We start from the raw sequence: 22,620 nt of genomic DNA, 5'->3' as shown, positions 1-22,620 counted from the left end.
GGAAGACTTCTAGCCTAGTGATATTTAAACACGGGCAAAGCTTACAATATAACATCCAGGGTTAGGTGCTGCATGCATTGTTCTGATAGCAAATGAAATCAGCATGTGAAACATCATTGATGGCAGCTACACATTGGTGTTGTAGCAGCCATGCACTGTCCAGCTGAGGCAGAAAAAAGTGAAGTATAACATCTTCTGCCATGGCATCTTAAGAAGTTGATTTCTTTTGAGTAATTCACTTTATTAGAGATAAGTCATGCCATTAGAAACTATGTGTTCATCTGGTTGCTTGAAACATTTGGAGAAGCTTCAAACATAATTCACTTACCTGCTCAGAAAACAAAACAATCTCTTCTTCAAAACCCCAGCCTGTATGGCTTTATATGACTAAATGTCCATTATTTCATAATACTAAACAATGTCACTCTTGATTTTCAAATATTCTGTATTCTATCTATGTATATATAACTCCAGCTATTTAAGTCTCTGTTTTGTATCAATATCTGTGTTTTCAAAACGGAAGTTTTCAAAATCCCTCTTTAGGTCCAGCTGGATGCCTGTGGAATGTTTGGGGCTCACATTTACCTAGGTTTGGAATTTCTTGCTTCTTTTATACAGAATCATAAAATTGTTTAGGTTTGAAAAGGCCTCTAAGATCATCAAGTCCAGCCTTGACTGATCACCATCTTGTGAACCCAAGTGTGGCACTAAGTGCCATGTCCAGTTGTTTCTTGAACATCTTCAGGGATGGTGATTCCACCTCCTCTCTGAGCAGCCCTTTCTAGTGCTGGGCAACCCTTACAGTGACAAAATTCTCCCTGATGTCCAGCAGAACCTTTCCTGGCACAGCTTGAGGCCATTTCCCCCTCTTCTGTTATATTACACATAGGTTCCTCTGATATTTAAGGTTCAGATTCTGGGCAGCAGATATTAAAGCTGTTTTCAGACACTTTACATTTGAGATCAGTTTTTAAGGCATGCACACAATATGTGGAAGGCTTGGTTGATTTCCTATCCAAAGATAGACTCCAAGGACTAAGATTAATTTCTGAAGACTTGTGTTCTAGCCCCTACCTACAGAATATTCTACAAAGTATCTTGAGAAAAGTAAAACTTTTTTTTTTAATTGAAATTGCTCCAATTTCCATTAAATAATTAACTACTTATGGATCCCATGATAATAGAGGTAGTAATTGAATTCCTGTCCTGTATTAGTATTCTCCATGGCAGATTCATTGGCACAGGGACTGTAACAGAGGATCCCCCTCCTATTTGCCTTTAATGGTAGAGAATTTTGCTCAATTTCAGCCCCTCCGAGTATAGCTACATAATCACTACATGGAAAATCAAATTCTGCTACAGCTGGGCAGTAAGCATTCCTCCCCAGTGGAGTCTACAAGTAGTTGGGAGTCTGCTGCTGGGAAAAGGAAGGCAGTGTGGATATAGATTTGAATCCTTTCGAGAGAAAATGCAGACGAGGGAGGAAATGGCACAACTTTTTCCCACTGCGTGACAAAGAAAATAATAACATGTAAGCACTGCTCAGTTTTTGGAAGCAACTTGCCCTCAGGGGCACCTCAGGGGTACATATCCTAGGGACTGAGAGACAGTCCTGTAGCACAGATTAAAGCAATTGGAATGCTGAAGACTAAGACTGAAATCCTAGCTCACCCTTCAGCATTTTAGGCAATTCTTCCCTTGTCTTCTCCTTTTTGTGACTCCCTCTGCAAGAACATTTTCCATTTCACTGTTTAGAGAGCCTGGGTACCTAAAGCAAAACCATTGTTCCAGACCTGGTTTCAGAGGACTCAATGGTAAGCATTGCAATAAATACTTGCAATAATGCTGGATATCCTGATGGCAAATTACTTTTTTTAAATGTTGTGTTAAGTGGGGATTGGGGCAATTTGTTTGGCATCAATTATAGTTTTTGTACCTAAACTCATTTTGAATTACTCCACTGAACTAGCATTTTGAATTACTCCACTGAAAATATTTCCTCAAAAATTTCCTGCTCTTACTTTTCCAAAATATGAATCCTTCATTTATGACCAAAATTAATCCTATAGAGACATTAAGCCATGCTGAAAATTTGTATCTAAAAAGCTTCAATTAATAATTTTACAAGCATTTGTAAGCAGCAGTGCCTGGTATTTGAATTTGTCTCAGACATTATGAGTTGGTGGGTTGAGTTTTCTTTCATTATCCAGAAGTATACAAATAAAAGGAAAGTAAAAGGTTATCAGTGTAAAAATTTATGTTGTAGAAAAACAACTGAGCTCTAAGAGTAATGTCTTTGTTCTTGTATAACTCCTCAACCTCAACTAAGAATCACAAGCAGCTTTATGACTTCCAAACACGAGGGGAAAGAAAAGCCATTTAAAATCCTGTTAAGCTTAATAAAATAGCGCAGTGCCTGTTGCCAGCTCCAATGTTTTGCCTTCCCATCTTTATTCACTAATAAAAGCTTTTTGTTTTGTCAAAAATAGCTTTGGAAAGCCAGTGTAGTAAACAGCCATTTTACATAAGCCTTTCTCCTTGGCCTATTGACTTCTGTGTCTGCTCTTTATGTGCATCCTATTCATTACAAAGGTTCCAGGAACTCTACTGGCTTAACAAAAGAAACTCCAGCAAGAAAAATGCCATATTTAATCTAATTTATAACCATTCCTCTCCACTCTGAAAAGTTGCAGATAGGTCACCTGAGTGAGTTTTGGTTTGTTTTTTTTTTATTATTTTTATTTGTTATTGGGTTTTGAACTTCTCTGAGTAGGAAGTGCACAAAACTGTTGCCTTTGTAGCAGTTCTGACTAGTTTCACTTCTTGCTATGAATTAAAATACCACCTGAGCAGTTTCCATCTAGAATACTGCAGTGGGAATAATCACCTGTCATTAATATTGCTTTGATTTCAACATCATGGATTTGCATTCAGAGAATAAAATTATTTCAAAAAACAGAGAGTGCCATGTATTCATGTAGTTACACAATCACCCTCTAGAAAACAGACATGAGGCTGTACTCTCTCAATGGTACAGCAACAATAAAAGCCTGGAATGCTGCAGATTTTTTGAGCTGTTATAGGTGGTTCACATAAAAGTGTTACCTGTACTCAGGCTCATCACAGGTAAAGTGTATTGGCCAAGAAATTCATTGCTGACCAGAGACACCTCATCCTCCACACAGAAGCGTATCATTGCCAGCTCTGGAACTTGGATGTTGAAAGAGAAGGTTTCGTTCCATTTAGGGCACAAAGCTAATGAAAAGAGAAAAGAAACAGGATTAAAATGCAATTTTTTTTTCTTCTCAATAACTGAATTACTGCACCTGCTATCACTAGTCTGAACTGGTAAAGAGTCATTCTTTTTCCCTAGATATCTGTGCCCATTTAAAGGAATAATGATACTCCCACTGACTGTAGTGGTGCAAAAGCCTAAGACAGTTTGTGTCATCCCTTAAAAGAGAGCAAAATGGGCCAAGGATAGCCAGGTTAAAAACTTCTGCTCAACCTACATTTTCCTATAGCCATACCAGTTTCATTCTTTTGCCAAAGTTTCTCCTTTCACAGTGTTGGAAATAAATAAATTCGGGTAGTAAAACACGCACTTGACTAGAAATAGAAAAAAGAATGTGGAACAGAAGGGGTTACTTTGTCTTTAGCAATGTTCATAAAGAGAAAAAAAATTTAGGGGCTAATTTAAAACAGCAGCCATCTAAAAAAAAAAGAAAAGGAAGAATAGAAGACAGAGGTACAGAAAAAGGGAGATCACAGGGAACTTGTAGTCTGAGACATCAAGAAGATCTACATTATAAAGATAAGGGAGTGCTCAAAGACAGCTACAAAGAGTACACGCTTCACCTGTCAAGCAATTAAGGGATTACTCCTACTAGAAACTTTAAATGAGACAAGTGGGGAAGTTACAGCAATTGCTTAAGAAAAACAGTCTAAATTTACCAATTTGTGTATTGGTTTAGGCTGGGATAGGATTAATTTTCTTCATATCAACCCCTATGGTGCTGCATTTTGGATTTTTGACCCAAACAATGCTGATTACACACCAGTGTTTGAGCTGTTGCTGAACAGGGCTTACACAGTGTTGAGATTTTTGTCTTTCTCACTCTGCAAAGCAGCCTCCCCATCCCAGTGAGGGGGCTGGGGGTACCCAGGAAGTTGGGAAGAGACACAAGTGGGACAGCTGACCCCAGCTGACCAAAGGGATGTTCCTGAGCAATGGTGGCATGCTCACAGCTGGGGGAAAGGAGTCAGGGAGGGCATTCAGGATTACAGTGTCTGTCTTCCCAAGTAACCACAAAGCTCCATAAAGAAGCCTTGTTTCCCTGGGAATGTCTCTACCCCTGCCTGCTTATGGGAAGTGGTGAGCGAATTCCTTATTTTGCTTTGCTTGTGTGTGCAACTTTTGCTTTACCTATTAAACTGTCTTCTAAACCCATGGATTTTCTCATTTTGGCCCTTCCAGCCCTCTTCCCATCCAGATAGGGAAGAGTAGGCAAGCAGCTCTGTGGAGCTGAGCTGCTGTCCAGGATAAGTCACAGCAGTGTGCCTGAAAACTTCCATCTTCCTTTAGAAAGAGACAGTGCTCCCAGCTAGGAGTTTGTGCTTCCTTAACCTGCCAGTCTAGAAAAATGTCACACAGCATGAACTTCTGCTACAGATTTTGTGCCAGGAGATCCTAGTCTAGAGAGAAAAAATTGCATTTTCTATAACAACTCCTTGGGGTGCAGAGCTGATGATTCCTTATAAAAGGTTGTTTTGCTTTTTTCACAGCTAAGAGAATCAGACTGATGCTCACCATTGCTTTTTACAACGCTAGATTTCTTTCTTGCTTGATCCTCTGGCACACCATAGATTTCTATCTGCACCAAGGGATCAGCTTTGTTGGTCTTTGACATGGCACTGGGTGGTAACTGATGGCCACTGATGAGCTGGAAAATTAAAGTCATATTGAAATAATTGTAAGAATGACCTATTCACCACAGCCATATAGTAGCCATAATAGAAATAAATTTCATAAGAAATTACTTTAAGTATATACCAGCCATAAAAGGGTGTATTAAAGACATATTAAATGCAATAGAATCAAGAATATGGTGCTTCCTATCTAATTTAATTTTTTCATAATTTTTTATAAATATTGTGGTTTAGGAACATTTTTAATTAGAGATTACTCCAAGCCCAGTCCAAAATGACCTTGAATAGTTATAGGGATGGGACACATACAAACCCTCTGGGCTACCTATGGCAGTGTTTCACCACCCTCTTTATAAATATATATATATATATATATAACTAATACCATGTTTTAAACAATAATTTTCAGGGTTTTTTACTCAATAGCTGCACAAAAAAATTCTATTTTGTTACCATGCAAAATAATAATGTTTGAGGAATCAGTCCACAGTGATTTTTACATTTTCTACTATCAAGCTGATGATTTCCAATCTGTGGGGAATGGATCAGCATCAAGACCCACTGTGACATCAGCATTGTGCTACAAGGTATGTAGCAGACTGCCTCACCTGTGCCTCATCTCTTACACAGTAATACAAAAACTCCTCATTTAGTGAGCTTCCTGATGTTTTTCTCCTTCATTTAGTTAGCTACCTGGAAATTTTGTCTCAGACTGCCCTGTAACCTGGCACCCAGCCTAACAAAGGTCTTATGAAAGTCAAAACTTTGTCTGCTTTCTATCTATATTTCAGGACACCTAGGAAAGAGTAAACATCTGTGCAATAATCAGCTTTTTAGAAATCAGTGTATGAAATGTTTGAGAGAGCTATACATGCTGAAAACACAGGTTCAAGATATGACCCCTGATCCTGGTCTCAGGACTAAGCATCATAAGAGATTCTTATTCCCCTGTCAACCACCCAAAAAAATCAAAAGCCACAAATTCCACATTTTGCTTCAGTATTTTCTGCAACACCTTGCTCCAAGAGACCTTCTAGCCTGAAATACTAAAGAGCAGTGGCTTGGCAAACACTGATGCCCTTTCCTCCCAGGGAATAGCTACTGCCTTCACCAGAAAGCTTTGCAATCCCTGCTGGGTTGCCCACTGAGAACCTGGGAGATTCCTTGCCATGTCCTGAATGCCTTTGCCAAGATCTGCATGACCCATTGCTAAACCCAGTCTAAGTCTCCCCTGGGATGGGAAAAGAGTAAGTTCTTTTAAGAACACAATGACCCAAATCCATGAATCCAATCCATTTTTGAGATCCAAAGGTGATGCAGAGAGGTGTAAAAATTGTTAGGCTGAGAAGACTCTTTATGAAGCACCTTGAATATCTCTATTTGTGTTTCAGAAGGTCTATGCCTCTTATTGATGGGAATTGTGCCACATCATGGGGAGGATAATGAATTCAGTAAAATCAGGACCTATGTGACTTCTCTGTTCTTCATTCATTCATTCTGAGAGATTTGGCCCCTAGATGTTTTATATCTTTGCTTTCTACTAAGTCATTTCTCCGTTCATCCAGTTAGTAACTTTTCCAGCAGAAACTGATTTTCCTTTGACTCCTGCTCCCAATTCCTTTTGTCTGCAACCACCATTTCCTGGTTTTTACTGCTGACTATGAATGGGGCTCTCTGTGCCCTTCAGTCCCTCAGCCTGTGGGATGCCATTGCTCCTCTACCAGCCTGTAGTCTGAGTCTAAAGTCCTCAGCCTAAAACACTGCCTTTCTCTTCTCCAGTTCCTTCAAACTCAGACACTTCCTTTGCACTGACAATGATTTTGTCTGTCTCCTGCATTACAATTCAGAGTTTCTCCTCATCTTAATTCCAGCTTCATACAAATTCGGGCTAAAATAAGTGATGTATTTGCCTGGCTGCCTGAAGTTATCTAGCAATGTCTTTTCACAATTGGTATGCTCACTGTCAGGACACTAAAATGTTCTTCATTAGGTGCGTGCATTATGTAAGTATTTTATAATTGTCACTAACTATTGTTTTATCTCCACTATTTATTACTCTGAAAGAAACAAAATAGCAATTACACACTAATTATATGCTAATTAAATGGCATTTATGCCAGTGGTATTCTGTGTAATCAGAAATATTACTTTTTCATTGGGAAAAGGGAGTTTCCTAATTAGTGAACAATTATAACAAATCCACTTGATAAAAAAAAAAGGGCTTTTCTAACCATTTATTTGTAAATGACATGTATTTCTAGTATTTTGGGATGTAAATCACATTATAATTTGGGAGAAGTAGAAATAATTCAAAGACTTATTAATTCATCCCTTCTTTCATACTTATTTATACCATTTTAGGATTATAAATTGTCTTTAATTTATGCATAGGAAGATAATGAGACTTAAAAGAAGCATAAAGCTTCCTATCTTATCTTTAAAAATTTCCATATGTCAATTAGCATTATAATAGTACACGTGATATTATTGATATTGAAAGAAATAACACCCAAAGTGCACATTTGATTTCTGTGTTTTCAATTCAGTTTCCACACGCACAATTAACTGATCTATTTGTCAGCTCCATTATTCATATTTCTTTATACAGCTTCATGAAAAATCATGTATTTTTACAGACTCTTAGAGGCTCTGAACTCTTACATATTTTTAGCAAACATAAGTGAACTGCAGATTGGAAAGCACCCAAGCAGCAGTTGATACTATATGAGAGTTTTACCTTTCTTGCTGAAAACATCCATTCCCAACACATAGGAATGGGAATAAAATAGAAAAAAAAAAATATATATATATATATGAACTCCATAGCCTTTGTTTTCCCATTTTTATGGAACAAAGCAACACTTCAGTAATCTTACCCTTATTGACAGAGACATTGGTTTGCTGTATGCTCCCACATTTCGGGGTGTAAACGTGGTATTGTGATCCCTCAAGAATGCAGGTTTCAGCACATAGCCACAACCACCGTTGTCCAGGAATTTTCCATCTTGCAATTCCATTTGTGTGCCTGGTGTTTGGAAGTTTAAGGCCACTGTAAAATTAGATCAATATTGATTTTAGTGAATTAGGTTTGATAACATTTTATAAAACAAATATTTTTTAAAAAGCAAGTGAGTTTAAGGTATCTATATCTCTCAAATCATATGTAAGATTTTGTTATTTCCCTTAAATAAGTGATACTTGATTGTTGGAATCTGAACTGTAAGGAACACTAAGAACTTTGGGGCTCTAAGCTAAAGCTTAGAATTAAACACAAGATTTAATTTGAGACCTTGGAATAAGTTTTCAAACTTAGCTGCTAGAACTGAGAATGGGGATTTATAGCTTAAAGCAGAGACACATTAAGTTAAGGAGAAATTTTAGAGTTTTAAAGTTTAAGATATAGAAAAAACAAAAGTGGTTGCAAAGGTAAACAAGGTGTTTAGAATGCAATACTGTAAGTTTATAACTGTCATAACATGATTGGCTAAGAAAGCTTACAGCTTACACTGTAACATGAGTCCATAAGATGAAATATTTAAGGATTAGGTCAAAACCATAAATATACTTATTAACAGTGTTTTATTAATCAATAAATCCTTAAAAGGTCTTATAACTAGGAGCCTTGTGACCTTCTAAACCATGCAGTAAAGATGTAAGCTAAACTCACCCTACCTACCTACATGAATAAATCATATCATCAAAAACAAGTCAGAAATCCCATCTCTAACTCATTCAAAATTCCTTCAAAAATGCCCATGCTCAATAATTAATTATTTGTGCACAAAAGCAGTGCACTATTCAGAACTGCACACCATTTTAAGAATTACCCTATAGATATTTTTATCTAGCTATATCTGTCTTCCCTTTTCTTTCTAAATTAGACCTTGGAGAATATGAAATAAGAGGTCCTTTTTCTCCATAAGAAATGAATTCTCATCCTAGGTTCTTTACAGCGGCAAAACCCTGCCAACTCCAAACCTGCTCACACAATTCTGGTGCAGAAGTCAAAACTAGAGTATTGTATCTAACTTTAGTTATGGTGTAGAATTCATCACAAAAATATCTCACCCAGAAGATTAAGAAGCTTTCGTTTACATTTAGAATACCCAGTGAAAATGCAAGATAAGTTTATAGAACTAGAAGCAATTTTAAAAGTGTTCTTAAATTTATGTAAGCACACATTCTCTTGGAGTTTTATCCTCCAGCAGTGGTGATTATTGTAAGAATACGCCTGACAGATTTTCCTTTCCTTGGCAGTTCAAAAGATTTTTGGTTCACTGCAGCACCAATGATAAAATATCACATTTCTCATCAACAGGATATTGTAATTCATGAGATAAAGACAACATGGAAAATAGACTTGCTTAATGAAATTTTCCCCTATTCCAGTATTCAGAGCTTCCTGTCACGTTCAAAATAGAAAACACAGATGTCAAATCAGCATTGAATTATGGCATTATGAACCTGTGACATGTGTTAAACAGAGAATGATAAAAAGACATTTGCTTAAAACGGTGGGTTGGTAGGAATGAAAAAAGAAGACTTTAAGCAGTTCAAGTGACTCCTCATAACAATTCATGGAGAGGACATTATTACCTGTTCTTATGAGATAATATGAATGTATTGAATGAACATTTGACATAATGCACAAATCCTTATCGCAAGTGGAAAACACACGAAATTGTTTTCACTGCAAAAATTATTTGTTCATTCACTGCTTTGGTGATCCTTTCAAAACATTCTGTAGCAAATAACACAAATAGGAATGAAGCAGCTGGTACAATTGACCTGATATTTGCACTACACATGTTTTTGGTCGGGTTACTTCTGAAGAGTTCGAGCCTGGTTTCCTAGTCTCAAAACCAATTAACAGGTAGAATACATGAAGTGCTCCCAGAGTGCATAATCTATTTAATCTGACAGGAATCCCATCTGTGCTAGCTAAGCTTGCTCTGCATCATGAACCAACATGCAGCAAGTAGGAACAACTGAAAACCTTGTCTAGAAAAGCCCCAAACAAACAAAAAAAGCCCCGAAACAGCAAAATGCAACATGCACTCCTGATTTGAACTAAGTGTTAATGTAGATGTAAACATGATTTTATATTCATATGCCCAGGAAATCTGTTTTACCTTTAACAACAGAAATCAAACTTCAGAGTGTTCTTACTGCCCTTTGCACACCATTGCCTTTTTTAAACAGGGTAAATATTTTCTTGGTATGGTTTTGCCAGTGGTTCACAATTGGCTTTTTATGACTCTGCACATCATCTAGAAACAACCCCAAATTTGCTGCTATATGATGTTTGTCATATTTTAATACACTCAATCAAGCTGTGCAGAAGATGCTACAAGAGCTGCAGCCCTGAGGCCCCCGGAAGTCTAAGCCACAGATAAAGCAGGATCTCTCCATCCTCAGGTAATTCCTGGACAACACTTTCTGAATACGTGGGTTTAAAAGTGCAACTGAAATTAGGCACATTGAACAGCCAGCCTCAAATAGCAGCTTCCACATGATGAACCAAATTATAAGATTGCACATAATGAGACTACGGCTAAATTTACCAAGCTTTCTAAGTGACTAAGCAGGAAAATCTGATGTAACAACAGAAACAAGCAAATCAGAATACTTTATATTTTATCATATTAGAAAAATCACTTTTCAACAGTAGTGAAGGGTTCATATCTTCAAACATCAGCACTCTGCTTTCACTTAATTTAATTTGACCTGAGAACAAGTTAAAAAGCATATGGAACAGTAATTTTAACTTACCTGCTGGTTTCTTTGTATTGCAGGTTTTAATGTGATTAAGCAAATGTGAGGTTTTGTGTCATATTCTCTGAGATGCAAACCTCTACTAAAACTGTTTGCAGGGTTCATAGCTGCTTGGAGCCTCCCAGGGCACTGCTTTATGGTGCATGGATGCACAGTTTTTCTTTTTAATCAGGTGCAGTTATAGCCCTAACACTTCTTAAGAAATGGCAAGGATCATAAACTAAAAGCTATGCCTAGCAGCATGGGCTGAGCAACATCTTTCTGCAAACAACCCTGAATTTCTACCCAGCGTTTCATTTTAGCTTTGCTGAATTCAAGAGCAGAACTGTCAATAACATCCTTTGTACTGTTGTTTTATGAAACAGTATAAATTTAATGCATGTATGAAGAGAGATTTAAACTGACAGTTTCTTTTGGAAAGAAGCCTAAATGAGCTTGCAGTGAAACCATCTGAGCAGTACATCTTAATGTATGGTTTTCATGGGAAAGTAAAGGCATCTGAAGTTTAATACTGTGTACATTAAACTTTCTCCTCAGTCCTTTTTCTAAGCACCAGAAATCTTTTAATATTGACTCAAAATCAAAGCAGCACAGCAAACCCTGGGCTTGGGGAAGAACCTGAGCAAAGGAATCACTCAGTGTGACTCCTTCACCTGAAAAGGATTTAGAGTATTCCTAGAACCATGAGGCTAAATCCCCTTCAGATCAGAGTATTTCATACCCAAATCATCTTGCAAAACACCAAAGCTGCTATGGCTGTCCCAGTAGGCCTCAGATAAAGAACTTCATATAGTAAATGGAAGGTAGGAAATAGCCTAGCTCCAAAAAAGATGAGCCATTCCATAATACATAAAGGAATACTATTTTTGACCCCAAATCTCTGTATCACAAGCAGTTAACTGAAGTCAGCCCCACCACTAATTGCAGAACTAAAGACATGCTAAATATTCATATACAGCACCTTCCATAAGCATCACCATTCAAGATATAATTGATTTATAGACTAAAACCAAAAGCTTTTTAAAACCAAATTGAGCACCGTGACTATGATTTGAGGGCGGCTGAGGAAAACTGCACATCTTTTGTCTGCTATCCTGCCTCTTATTAATATTCCTAGGAGACTTTTAAATTGTAATTTTTAAAAATTTTTGTTCTTAGCTTCCTGGTTCTATTAGCCTATATTACAACCATAAGGTTTAATGTATTTTTGCATTCAAATGGGAAGATTTTAAAATGGATAAGGACACATTTGTCACCAGGCTTTCTTAAGATGAGTTACTTAATTGCATTATATGGTATTTAAAAATGCATCTCAAAATGTATGAATTTTATGCCATTTAAAAAATATCATATGCAAAAGCACTCAGTGCCAATGTTCCTATCTCCATTATTCACCTCACTCATTTGAATCTAAAGAGATATAATAGATCACACTTTTATCAGCCTTGTTGCCTTCCTCTCAGCTCTTTCCAATTGTCTGTGTTCTTCAAGTGGGCCACTCTCAATGAATGCAACAAAAATCTATGCTTTAGATATTCAAAATCTGAACTGAATTCCACACAGGCTGGGAAATACTATTGAAAACAGGCCCATATCCTAAAGGTCTGGAATGCTGCCATTGGTTATGAGATGATCAATGTGCTTGGATGTGGGGACACTGCTTTCATTCCACATCAGCACTCCAGGCTGGGCATGGACTGTCTAGGCTTTCTTCTCACATGCAGGTCACAGCTGCACTCAATCCATCACTGCCCAAATTTACGGAAATAGCTCAGAAGTCCAAGAGAGATGGAACGAGACTATTTACAAGGGCATGACAGGACAAGGGGGAAGGGCTTCAAAGTGAAACAGGGTAAACCTGTGAATAGGTGAGACCCCACACAAACTTTATGAACAAGGACTTTGGTCTACGCAACCAAAAAAAAAAAAATTTCCTACCATAAAAAAAAAAAAAAGTATACAATGATTGGTTCCCTTACAACACAAAGCAAGCTTCTATGGACAGTATAAATTTTGGCACACAAAGGCTCACCTCTCTTCCTGGCAAAAAAAAAAATCAGTAAACTACTTTTACCCTCCCCTAACAGACTCAAAATTTTATTAAGCTTAATGATAAAGTCTGGCTTTATTTTTCACCTACACATTTTGAAATGGTTGTTTTATTCTACAGAAACTTGATTTATGAATGACTTAAAATGTGAGGGAGGAAGGGGGATTGTTCTTCTGAGAACTGAGTAAATGCAAAACTGTGTGACATAACATGCTTAGAATGTCTTTTTTTGTATTGTCTTTGGGCCAATTTAATACTGTGGCTCCAAAGATACTGTCATTAGAAATGTGAGGAATTCAGTCATACAGTTCATAATTGCTGACATTGTTCCTACTTAATTACAAGTGGTTCTACTGGAAAAAAGATGTCAGGTGATTAAAAGTCATCCATTGTCCAAGTATATCTGCAAAGGGCTTAAGTAGGGATCCTCTCTTGTGAGGTTCTCATGGGAAAAGTACCTGAAGCACTTCTGATAAATTATCAGATCTAAAAATCTAAATTGATTTTTGCTATCTAATTAATGTGTTAATTTGAAAGTTACACTTTGGTGTAGGTCTAAGCATATTTTGATTGTCATTTGACCAATTTTACACCTGAAAATTTTCCAAAATAATTTTTAAAAAATTAACTTTTGATTCTTGGCAGAACAGTGAATATTATCAACTTGCTTTGCTGTTTTAGTCTGAGTCACTGACAGGTTTTAGAACAAGATCTGCAAGGACCTCAGAAACAATTGTGTTCCTGCAAAAAATTTTCCCATCTTCTTTTAAAATTTATTAGCCTTCACATAAATGATTTACTATTCTATTGGTTGTCTGCAGTGAAGACAGCTGGAAAGACTGATAAAATGGAATTTCAATGTTTTTTGCTTTTAAGTGACATTGGTGTGTTATCTATTACACACACCAAAAACTGCCTAAAAAGAAGTAGGCTACAGAGTAGCCCAAGAGGTTTTTCATAAAGCTGGCAGTAGGAACATTTCTGCAGAAGAAACATGAAACCTTCATTCCAAACAACTCCCAGCCTTTGGAACCATTCCAAAGGAAAGCTGAGTGCATTTGGGGAGCTTCATATGTAGAGTCATATTGTCCCACATATCTTGTAGATGTCTACACAGGAGTAAGCTGTTCCACTTCACTCTTAGTGAGGATCAAATCAGTGAAGTTCAAGGGACAACATTAAAAAAAATTATATTCCTCTAGTTTACACTTCCCAAGGAGAAAATTTTGGGCAATTAAAGCCAGTAGAAGACAGCAATAATATAGTTACTGACACAGAACCCAAGATTTGAGCCATTTTGATTTGCACAGGTGAGGCATACCAAAATTAGTTGGTTTCTTTTCCCTTGGTTCCTTCAGAGGTTAAAATCAGAACTAGTTAGAGAGCTCTTTATCACTCCTCTTTTCATGCATTATTTTTTACCATATTTTGGCATATTATTGCACACAATATTGAGCCAGAAAACAGATGGGACAAAATTGCCAAGCTGCATTTCAGTGTCACAGGCAAAACCAAAATCTACAGTAAGAAAAAAGCCCATCTTCCTAGTGCAAATTTCACAGCAGCATATAAATTTTATGCACACTCCAAAAAGCACATATGGGATCTTCTGAAACAAAATCCTGTACTTGCCACACCGTGGCTTTCTCCTGTAACTTATGACATGTCCTGGTCATTCCTGTAGAGTGCTTTGATACATGTGTAACATTTCCTACTGCATGGAAATGCCATATTCAAAAGGATATTTAAGTTTTTGTGGTTTTTTTTCACTGAGGCTCTCTTTTGTTTCAGATTTTTTGTTGGTTTTCTTGGTTGATATAAAACAACTGGTATCAGTTTACTTTAAAAAAACTGTCCTGACTTTTCTTTCCCTGCATAAATCTTTTAACTTCATTTTATTAACTAAAGAAAAAGAAAACATGGATACACCAAACCAGTTCTTTCCAGTGCCTCACTGCAGCTGTATGCAGAAGGCATACTAATTTTCACAGACTATGAAAAGTGTTTTGTTTTTTTTTTTTTCACAAAACCTCCTGTTCTTATGAGTCTCCATTTTCAGAGGATGGACAGGGGGTGTACAGCAATATCCAAAAGCTATTTTGTGGAAACTGTACTTTTCAGTGAGGTTTTTTAACTTGCCTTCCTCTGGAAATTAGGTTTACACAATTACATGTCTAGTCCTCAGCCCCAACAAATCTTGAGCCTGTTGGACCGTTTCATCCTGCTTTAGCTGAGTGCCAGCCTGCTCCAAGTTAATATGTTCCAAGCAATTTAGAGAAAATTGTTGGCAAGGTACAGGAGAGAGACTGTTTTGGGTCGATCACTAAAGGGAAGTGAAGGAATAACTCAATTCTCATAATTACAAGATGCAGAGGCCTGGCAGGCAGTATTATATGTAGGTTTGAACAAAACCTAATATATTTTCTTTGCCCGGCCAGAAAAAAAGTTATGAAGGCAAGCTTGCAGGTGTGGGGAGGAGAAGGGAGGTAAGAAAGGGAATAGGTGGCATGGGAGCAACCTGAGAGTCCTTTGAGGAGTTTTAGGGCAGTGGTAGAAGGGATCTGGGAGGATCACTTCTGTGCATTGGGATGTAAAGTACAAAGGCAGGGTGTGTAAAGTACTCACGAAAAGTGTGTGAATTATAGAGACATGGGACAGACATAAAAAATCAAAACTCTGTGTTAAATCAGTGGAAGGATATCAGCAGGAGATTCACTGTGATACATTCACTTGGGAGCTGCACTGTGAAGAGCAGCTATAGTTCTGCCAAACAGTTATCTGAAGCAGATTAGGGAATTAAGAATAGATCCAACATAGCTTGGAAATAATATATGTGGAGAATTGTTTTTAATCAGCCTATTCCCATGTGAAAAATGGAGGGGTTTTTAAGTGAAGATGCAAATGAAGTGACCAAGAGGGCAGATCTAACCACTTCCTGCATATTTTTAATTCTTCCAGGAAGGGGCCCAAACCCCCTATGCACCAAAAGTCATATGTTTTGCATACTAATATTTAGAATGACTTCTCATTAAATTATACTCTGAGTAAACAATCAGTGTAGTAACTTTGAAAGACTTCAGCCCTGATTGTGATCTAACCAATGTATATTCTTTGCAGAGATAAGTGTGGAGATTTACAGGCTAGAAAGAAAAATAGTAAATTGCATTATTATAAAACTGGGAGATTAATTCAATTTTAAATTAAGGACCTCTGGCTAGTGTTTCCTCTAAGCATGAAACAAACTTACTAGTTTTTAATGGCAATATAGAGTGCAGATAGCAATGATAGCATACAGAGAGTGCAGCACTCCAGGTAAATAATGCAGACATCACACTAAGTATGGATGAACCACAAGGACAGAACAGAATCAAACCAATTTCACACAGTGTGGTGGTAATGAGAAGATACTTGGATAGTCCATCCCAAGTCCAAATCAGTACTGCAAATAAGCATTTTTAAGGACACAGAAATAAGTAAAATTTACACTAAGTAGTAATTTTTGTACTCCTTGTGTAGTTATGTAAAACTCTACCCCAATATAACAGTCAGGATTGAAAAAGTAACTTGTCACAGAAGATATATGGGGAGCTGACAAAATAAGTGGAAAAGGAAGCCTGGAACAAGGGTGACATAAGCTCCAGGCAGGGTGACATCTGTGCCTGTCCTTGGATGAGTGTGTATTTTAACATAGCAAGGTGAATCCAAACCTTTCTCCTGAAAACCAGGAGCCTACGGCAAAGTGCCCTGCTCACCCCACAGCTTCCCTCACGTGGCCTTGGCCAAGACTCAAAGACAGAATATATTTGTGGGTACAAAAAAAAAAAAAACCAAAAAAAAAAAAAAACACCTGACTATTCTGCTCTACTTTACCTAGGGTTCAAGAAAGTGTAGCAGGCAGACACAGAAAAATATTCTGTAATGAGAATCTTTCAAACTGAAGAACAAACAGCTGAAGGTAAAATTCTCTCTAAGACCAGACCATTAGAAAGGACAAAATGCTTACAGGTAAGAGGTTTTTCAAAGCCTGCTGGGTACAGAAGTCATGCCATGCTTATTTTTAACAAATTCAAAGTAATAAGTTTTGATGAAGAGAAGCAGAAGCAATCATTATTTTGTTGCTCAGGAAACGAATATGTTTTGCACTGGGAATTAAGATGCTAAATGTATGTTGCATCTATATAAAGACTGGAGGCTCCCAGCAGCTCCCAGCTGTACCTGGGGGTGGTGCTGACCAGGAATAAGTTTGAGAGTTTCCTTGTGTAGCATATCCTGTTCTGGGAATTTTTGGCACTACTGTCAATTGTTGTGCTCACATCTCCTGCACCTGTGCCACTCAAGTCACAGAGAACCACAGACCCTCCAGAAGAAAATTCCATTGGTGAGTAATGGAAGCCTTAAAATGCTGAATTGTTATTAGTGTTTTTTCTTATTATCCAGTTCAAAAGGTAGTTAAAAGAAATTAATAAAATATAATAGATTGAATATCTGGGATAAAAGACAGCTATTCAACACAAAGTGATATTTACAATTACTAGGGATGAAAAACTGATGGGAGATGTGGGTTGAAGGAGAATTTTATATAACAAAAATTTAAAATAATGCCACCGGGGGAAAATATACAACCTATATAACACCAAAATATTATAGGAAGCAAGAAACTCGTGTATCTGTAAAGCCTAGAATGCAATAGTCTCTGCAAGGATACATACCCATTTGACACCCTACATTCCAGAACTCTACAGGATTATAATTTGAAGAGCTCATTCTTGTTCCCTTGGGGTAAATTCTTGTAATAAATCTCGTAGTATGTGAAATAAATTCTTTCGCTGATAAACAGAAGGATAAAATCTTGGTAAGAAAATCTTTGTGATTACAGAGGTCCTATTTGAATAAATAATAAAAATGTAGTCATTTGATCCAGCAATTTTTTACACAATATTTTATCAACATATTCTGTTTTAACATTAATATACAGACCACTTTGAGCTATACCTAAAATCTTATTTTGAAACCTTACTATTCTCTGTGTAGTTGGATCTGACAGTATTTCTGGATACAGTGCAGACTTTTGTAAGAAGTTAATTAACCAATAATCATTCCTTCAGGGGAATATTCTGTTTCTTCATCTTTTTGCAGGGTAAACATATGAATTCTCTACTAAAGCCCACTGTGTTCTCATGGGAAACTAAGACACAGAACAGGAAACTGCACAAAAGTTTACTCATTCTATAATAGCTCAAAATGAAAAAAAAAAAAAATCATCTCTAGATGATCTTGGCTTGTTTGCTGTTAGGAGATTTAAATAAAATGACTAAATAATATTGAGACCAGGGAAGAGCACACTTTTTAAAGCTACTTAAATTATTCTTATATAAACCCTCAGAAGATGCTAACTATTCATTAACATTGTTTTTCCTTCTGCTGGCTGTGTTCCTTCCTTTCTCACACGCAGGCATAGACTACATGAATGTGGGAAACTTCAGGTGACTTCTATCTACACTATTCCTTTTTAGATATTAAACCAAAATCTACATTTCCAGCATCATCTTTCTGATCTATTCCATTCTCCTCTCATCTCATCTCATTTTTTGGTTGGTTGATTTTGGTTTGGTTTGTTGTTTGGGAGGGGTTATTTTTTGATGGAGAGGGGTGTTATAGAATTACTTTTATATTCCGTGGGGTGCTAGAGGAACCAGAGAGGACTCTGTGGATGATTGGAAAATCCTACTTTGATGCTGTTCAGCATCATTCACCTCACCAGGTACTGAACCTCCTCCACAAAGCGGGTGGGTGGCAGCAGGGCTGGCCCCGAGTGAATGGGCATGTGGCAGATTTCCTTGTCATTGTCACAGTCAGTGATCTCTGCTCTCACCACCCCTCAGGACTCTGGAGTTGGAGCAGCAGAGGCTGCATTGTGCTGCCTGCACCAAATGGAGATGCTCCAACACAGAATGAGTTTGGAATAATCCAACTTGGCTGGGCTGAAAGGTCTGCTCCAGTGGAGCACACTGCCTGCCCTGGGCTTTAGCCATCCCATTAATGAGGATTCTTATCTGCAGCTCTCACCAAAGCCAGGGGACTGCCAAACCAACTCTGCTTTCTCAGCCCAGATTTTGGGAAAGGGAGAGGGGAGAGAGTGAAATTTATTCCACATTTTTTCAAGTACTGACTGAAACTCCTAAATTATTTGATGCAGAAAACAATCAAAAGGCAGATATACATTCTGTAGACTGTGTTAGTATTTGTTCTTTACACGGAATTAAAACAAAGCTGAATTTCAATTTTCCTCACAAAACCAACAGAAATTTAAAAAATGTTATGCAAGGGACATTTCTAAAACAGTGTTATACAAAGAACCAAATAAAATCAGAGAGCAGTTGTTTCATAAAATTTTAACCCTTACAATGCCTAAGAAGTGAACCATAGTAACAATGTAACTCTTAAATTATTAACCCAAAAGAAATTACCTGAAATTTTTGCAAGTTTTCGTGCTTGACTCTCTCCAATGGAATTATTTTCATAGCACTGCTGATGCTGCTGAGAATGCTCAAAGCTCACAAACTTCTGAGATTTGGTGTAAACCACAAGGTCTGACAATACAAGGGCAATCTTTGTCCTCCTCACCTAATAATCATCAGATGAATAATGGAATTTAAAAAGTCACAATAATGCTTATTTCATTATTATTAATATTAATGATTCACAGAAACAATCATTTTGGATGCATAAAGCATGGGAAAATATGCCACAGTTAATGAATTTAATAAATACGACCTTTAATAGTGAGATTTGATCCACTGAAAGAAAATTGAGGCTATTGTGTCCATGTTTATCATAGTAATCATAGGGTGAGTGGAGAGATGCTTCCTAGCAGAATGTTCTTCTGGATAGCTTTATAATTTTCCTGCTTCTAAGACTGGTTTAAAATAACATAATTTTCTATGGCTTTTAACATTTCTCCTCAAAAATACACCTCCAACTTTCTATTTGTAAATATATGAAGTCCTAGAAAAGACCAACAGCATAAACTCATCTATAAAATGCAGAATAACAGGCAAATATTACACTGTGATAAGCAAATTAGTCAAAGGCATATTCCTCTAAGGATTGCTCTGAAGTCAGGAAAACTTTTCCTCTTGATTAAGGTTAAAAGTTCTGTCACCAAAATCTTAATTTAGTCTGCTCCATTACCAAAACAAGCAAAAATTACTGAAATTTTACAAGGGTTTTCTCTCTTACAGTGAGGCACTAATGACCATTTTCCACAGTATAACTTGTGAGCTAATTGGGGGCAGTAGCCAGCAGAGAACTGCTGATGCTAATCATGTTTACATTCCATTAAGGCTTTTGAAGGCAATTCTCATCTGGCAAAATAATAGAGATTGCCTCCTCATGGGTCTTAAACTCTGCAAAGTTCAAGATGATTAATTATTCTGGGGTTGTGTCCCACAAGGAGCAATAGGAGTCTACTGCCATGGAAATGCTGAAAAACACAACTCTCTGGAGGCAGGCAAAGCCAGCAGCATCACTGGGGTATCTTCTGTAGATTCAAATACTCTCCCACCCTCCCAAAAGCAATACAGTGGGATATCAAGACAAATACTCCAACAGACTGGGACCCTGGAAACCACTTTCTCTTCTGTCTGTGAAATATAAGCAGACACTTTTTGTTGCTGCTGTTTAAGAGTATGTGGAATACATTCTTGTCTGTAACATGGTCCTACAAATAAACTTGAAACCTATTGCCTAGAAAGATGGCATTTCCTGTTCAAAGAAGTCTCCATCCTTCCTCAGAATTTTTCCTTACTGTCTCTCCATGTCAGATGGAATGAGAAAGAAGCAAAAACTTTCACCATCAAATCATATTTAAAAAAGACACCCTTCCTCTTAGCAAGAACACTGGGCTCTGAGGAGCCTTGTCAGTTTAGCCACATTCAGGTAATCAGAGCATGATGTGCAAGATACTTCAGGTGCTACCTGACATCTTAAAAAAGGTGAACCCTGATGTTCAACCCTGATGAAACAACAGATTTTGCATGGTAGAGAATTATACTTGGTTTAAAAAATGAGTTCAATTTGACTTTCAAAAAGGAGATTACACCCAATTTTCCCAATTTTACACTTCTTTCAGAAATAGTGCTTAATGTTAAGTCTTTACGTGATAAATGTAAAAATACCTCTTCAATTCCAGGTGCTGAAAAATGTTTCAGCACAACCAGGAATATGCACCTAATTTAATGCAAAAGATCATAGAACAGAAGAAAACAGGGGAATTTATCTATCTTAGAAATAAACTGGTAGACTTGGGGAAGAAATAGTTAACTCTGCCTGTTGTCATCAGGAACTGCTATAAGTGTTCTCTATACACTTATAGTTCCAGGTGGGCCATGGCACCAACAAAATCCTTGGATAAGTTCATCTTAAATCTACTGTGGTACTGAGCACCTGGGACAAGCAGAGAAAGAGGAAAATGTGGTTGAAGTTCAAGATGGGAGCACGGGGAGGGGTTGCTTTTAGTAGGATACTAAAATGTGGTCCAGTCTGACCTTTCTCATAATAGGAAAATTCTGAAACCTTCAGCTAAAACATGTCATTTCCAAATGCACTGATCTTAGTAATTTTAAAGCTTCCCTTTTAAATTTAGTCTCTGTTTTAAGATAATATTAAAAAAAAAATCTATGTGTTCTCTATATTCAATTGAAGCAAAAGTTACCTTGGGTTTTTTTTGAGGTGGGATTGAAGATTTACGATCTCCTTTTCTTTTGGTGGGACTCCTGGTTCTCTGAAGAGGCAACGTGTCATCTGTGTCCTCGTCATCAGACTGAAAGTCAGAGTCAGACAATTCCTCTGCCTCACCACGATAGTCATCATCCATCCTGAGCAGGCTTTGCTCAAGTGTTCCAACTTTTTTATTTTTTACCAGAACTTTGAATTTTAATGCCTACAGAAAAGAGGTTTAACAATAGTAGCTAGAATTATGTAGGTTTTTCATCTCTTGGTATTAACTCATCTTCAAAGTTGTTTATTAAGAATAATGAAGTGAGCTTAAAAAATGAAGGAAAATAGATATGAGTGAGGCAGAAGCCAAAGCCAAATAAACAGAATCTGAGGATCAAAGTACACAACAGAATGTGACTATCTAACCCTGTGACAGGAAAAGAAGCTCTCCACCAGAGGTACAGAGATGCTGAAACTATGAAAATATAGAAGTAGGAAGTAAGATAGCCTGGCATGATGTAGAAGGTATAATAATTTTTTACTATGCCTAAATAAATGTCTTTAAATATATATATATATATATATATATATGTGTGTGTGTGTGTGTGTGTGTGTGTATGTGTGTATACATTTGTATATATATCAGACATGTATACACATGTCTGATATTAATTTGGATTGTTTTCATTTATCATTGAGGCTACAGGACATTTCTGATTTGATTTTTTGTGCATATCTGTCTTGTGTACCAAATTAAAAGTTTTGCTTATAGCTTGTTTATATTACTGTAGATCCTTATACTGATCTTACCTGGTCAGGGAAACAACAGTTTGGTGATTTTGCCTAAGCAGTTTCTCTATTTTTAAATGGACATGTATCCATCTCCATAATATATAATGTAGAGGGGTAAAAATAATATTGAATTATGTTGATTCTAATAACATGGCTTTAATCTATGCAACAAATCTTATGAGTATATATTTCACTTTGATTTATACAATTATATTAGTAGTAAAGCTGCTCTTATGTAGCAGACATTCAACTCTACATCTGGACACAGGAGCTGCCACTGAGTAACAGGACTTACTATGGCTCTTGAATAAAATGATCCTCAAAAATATTCCTTAAATTTCCTATTCTCTAGTGAA

At 37.0% G+C, this 22,620-nt stretch overlaps 1 protein-coding gene across 1 annotated transcript in view; it reads right to left on the bottom strand.

Moving 5' to 3' along the window:
- The window catches only part of PLCZ1 (phospholipase C zeta 1), a 43,661-nt gene that overhangs the window by 335 nt on the left and 20,706 nt on the right, over nucleotides 1-22,620 (bottom strand). The window contains exons 6-11 of the mRNA XM_021535201.3: nucleotides 21,468-21,695; nucleotides 19,222-19,378; nucleotides 17,464-17,580; nucleotides 7,806-7,978; nucleotides 4,811-4,943; nucleotides 3,106-3,255 (exon numbers count right to left, since the gene is read on the bottom strand). Coding sequence (XP_021390876.3) covers nucleotides 3,106-3,255; nucleotides 4,811-4,943; nucleotides 7,806-7,978; nucleotides 17,464-17,580; nucleotides 19,222-19,378; nucleotides 21,468-21,695 — 958 coding nt within the window. The remainder of the gene's footprint in view (nucleotides 1-3,105; nucleotides 3,256-4,810; nucleotides 4,944-7,805; nucleotides 7,979-17,463; nucleotides 17,581-19,221; nucleotides 19,379-21,467; nucleotides 21,696-22,620) is intronic.

The sequence above is a fragment of the Lonchura striata genome, chromosome 5, assembly GCF_046129695.1.
Source record: "Lonchura striata isolate bLonStr1 chromosome 5, bLonStr1.mat, whole genome shotgun sequence".
In the NCBI taxonomy this organism is placed as follows: domain Eukaryota; kingdom Metazoa; phylum Chordata; class Aves; order Passeriformes; family Estrildidae; genus Lonchura; species Lonchura striata.
This window is presented reverse-complemented; position numbering and strand designations above follow the sequence as displayed.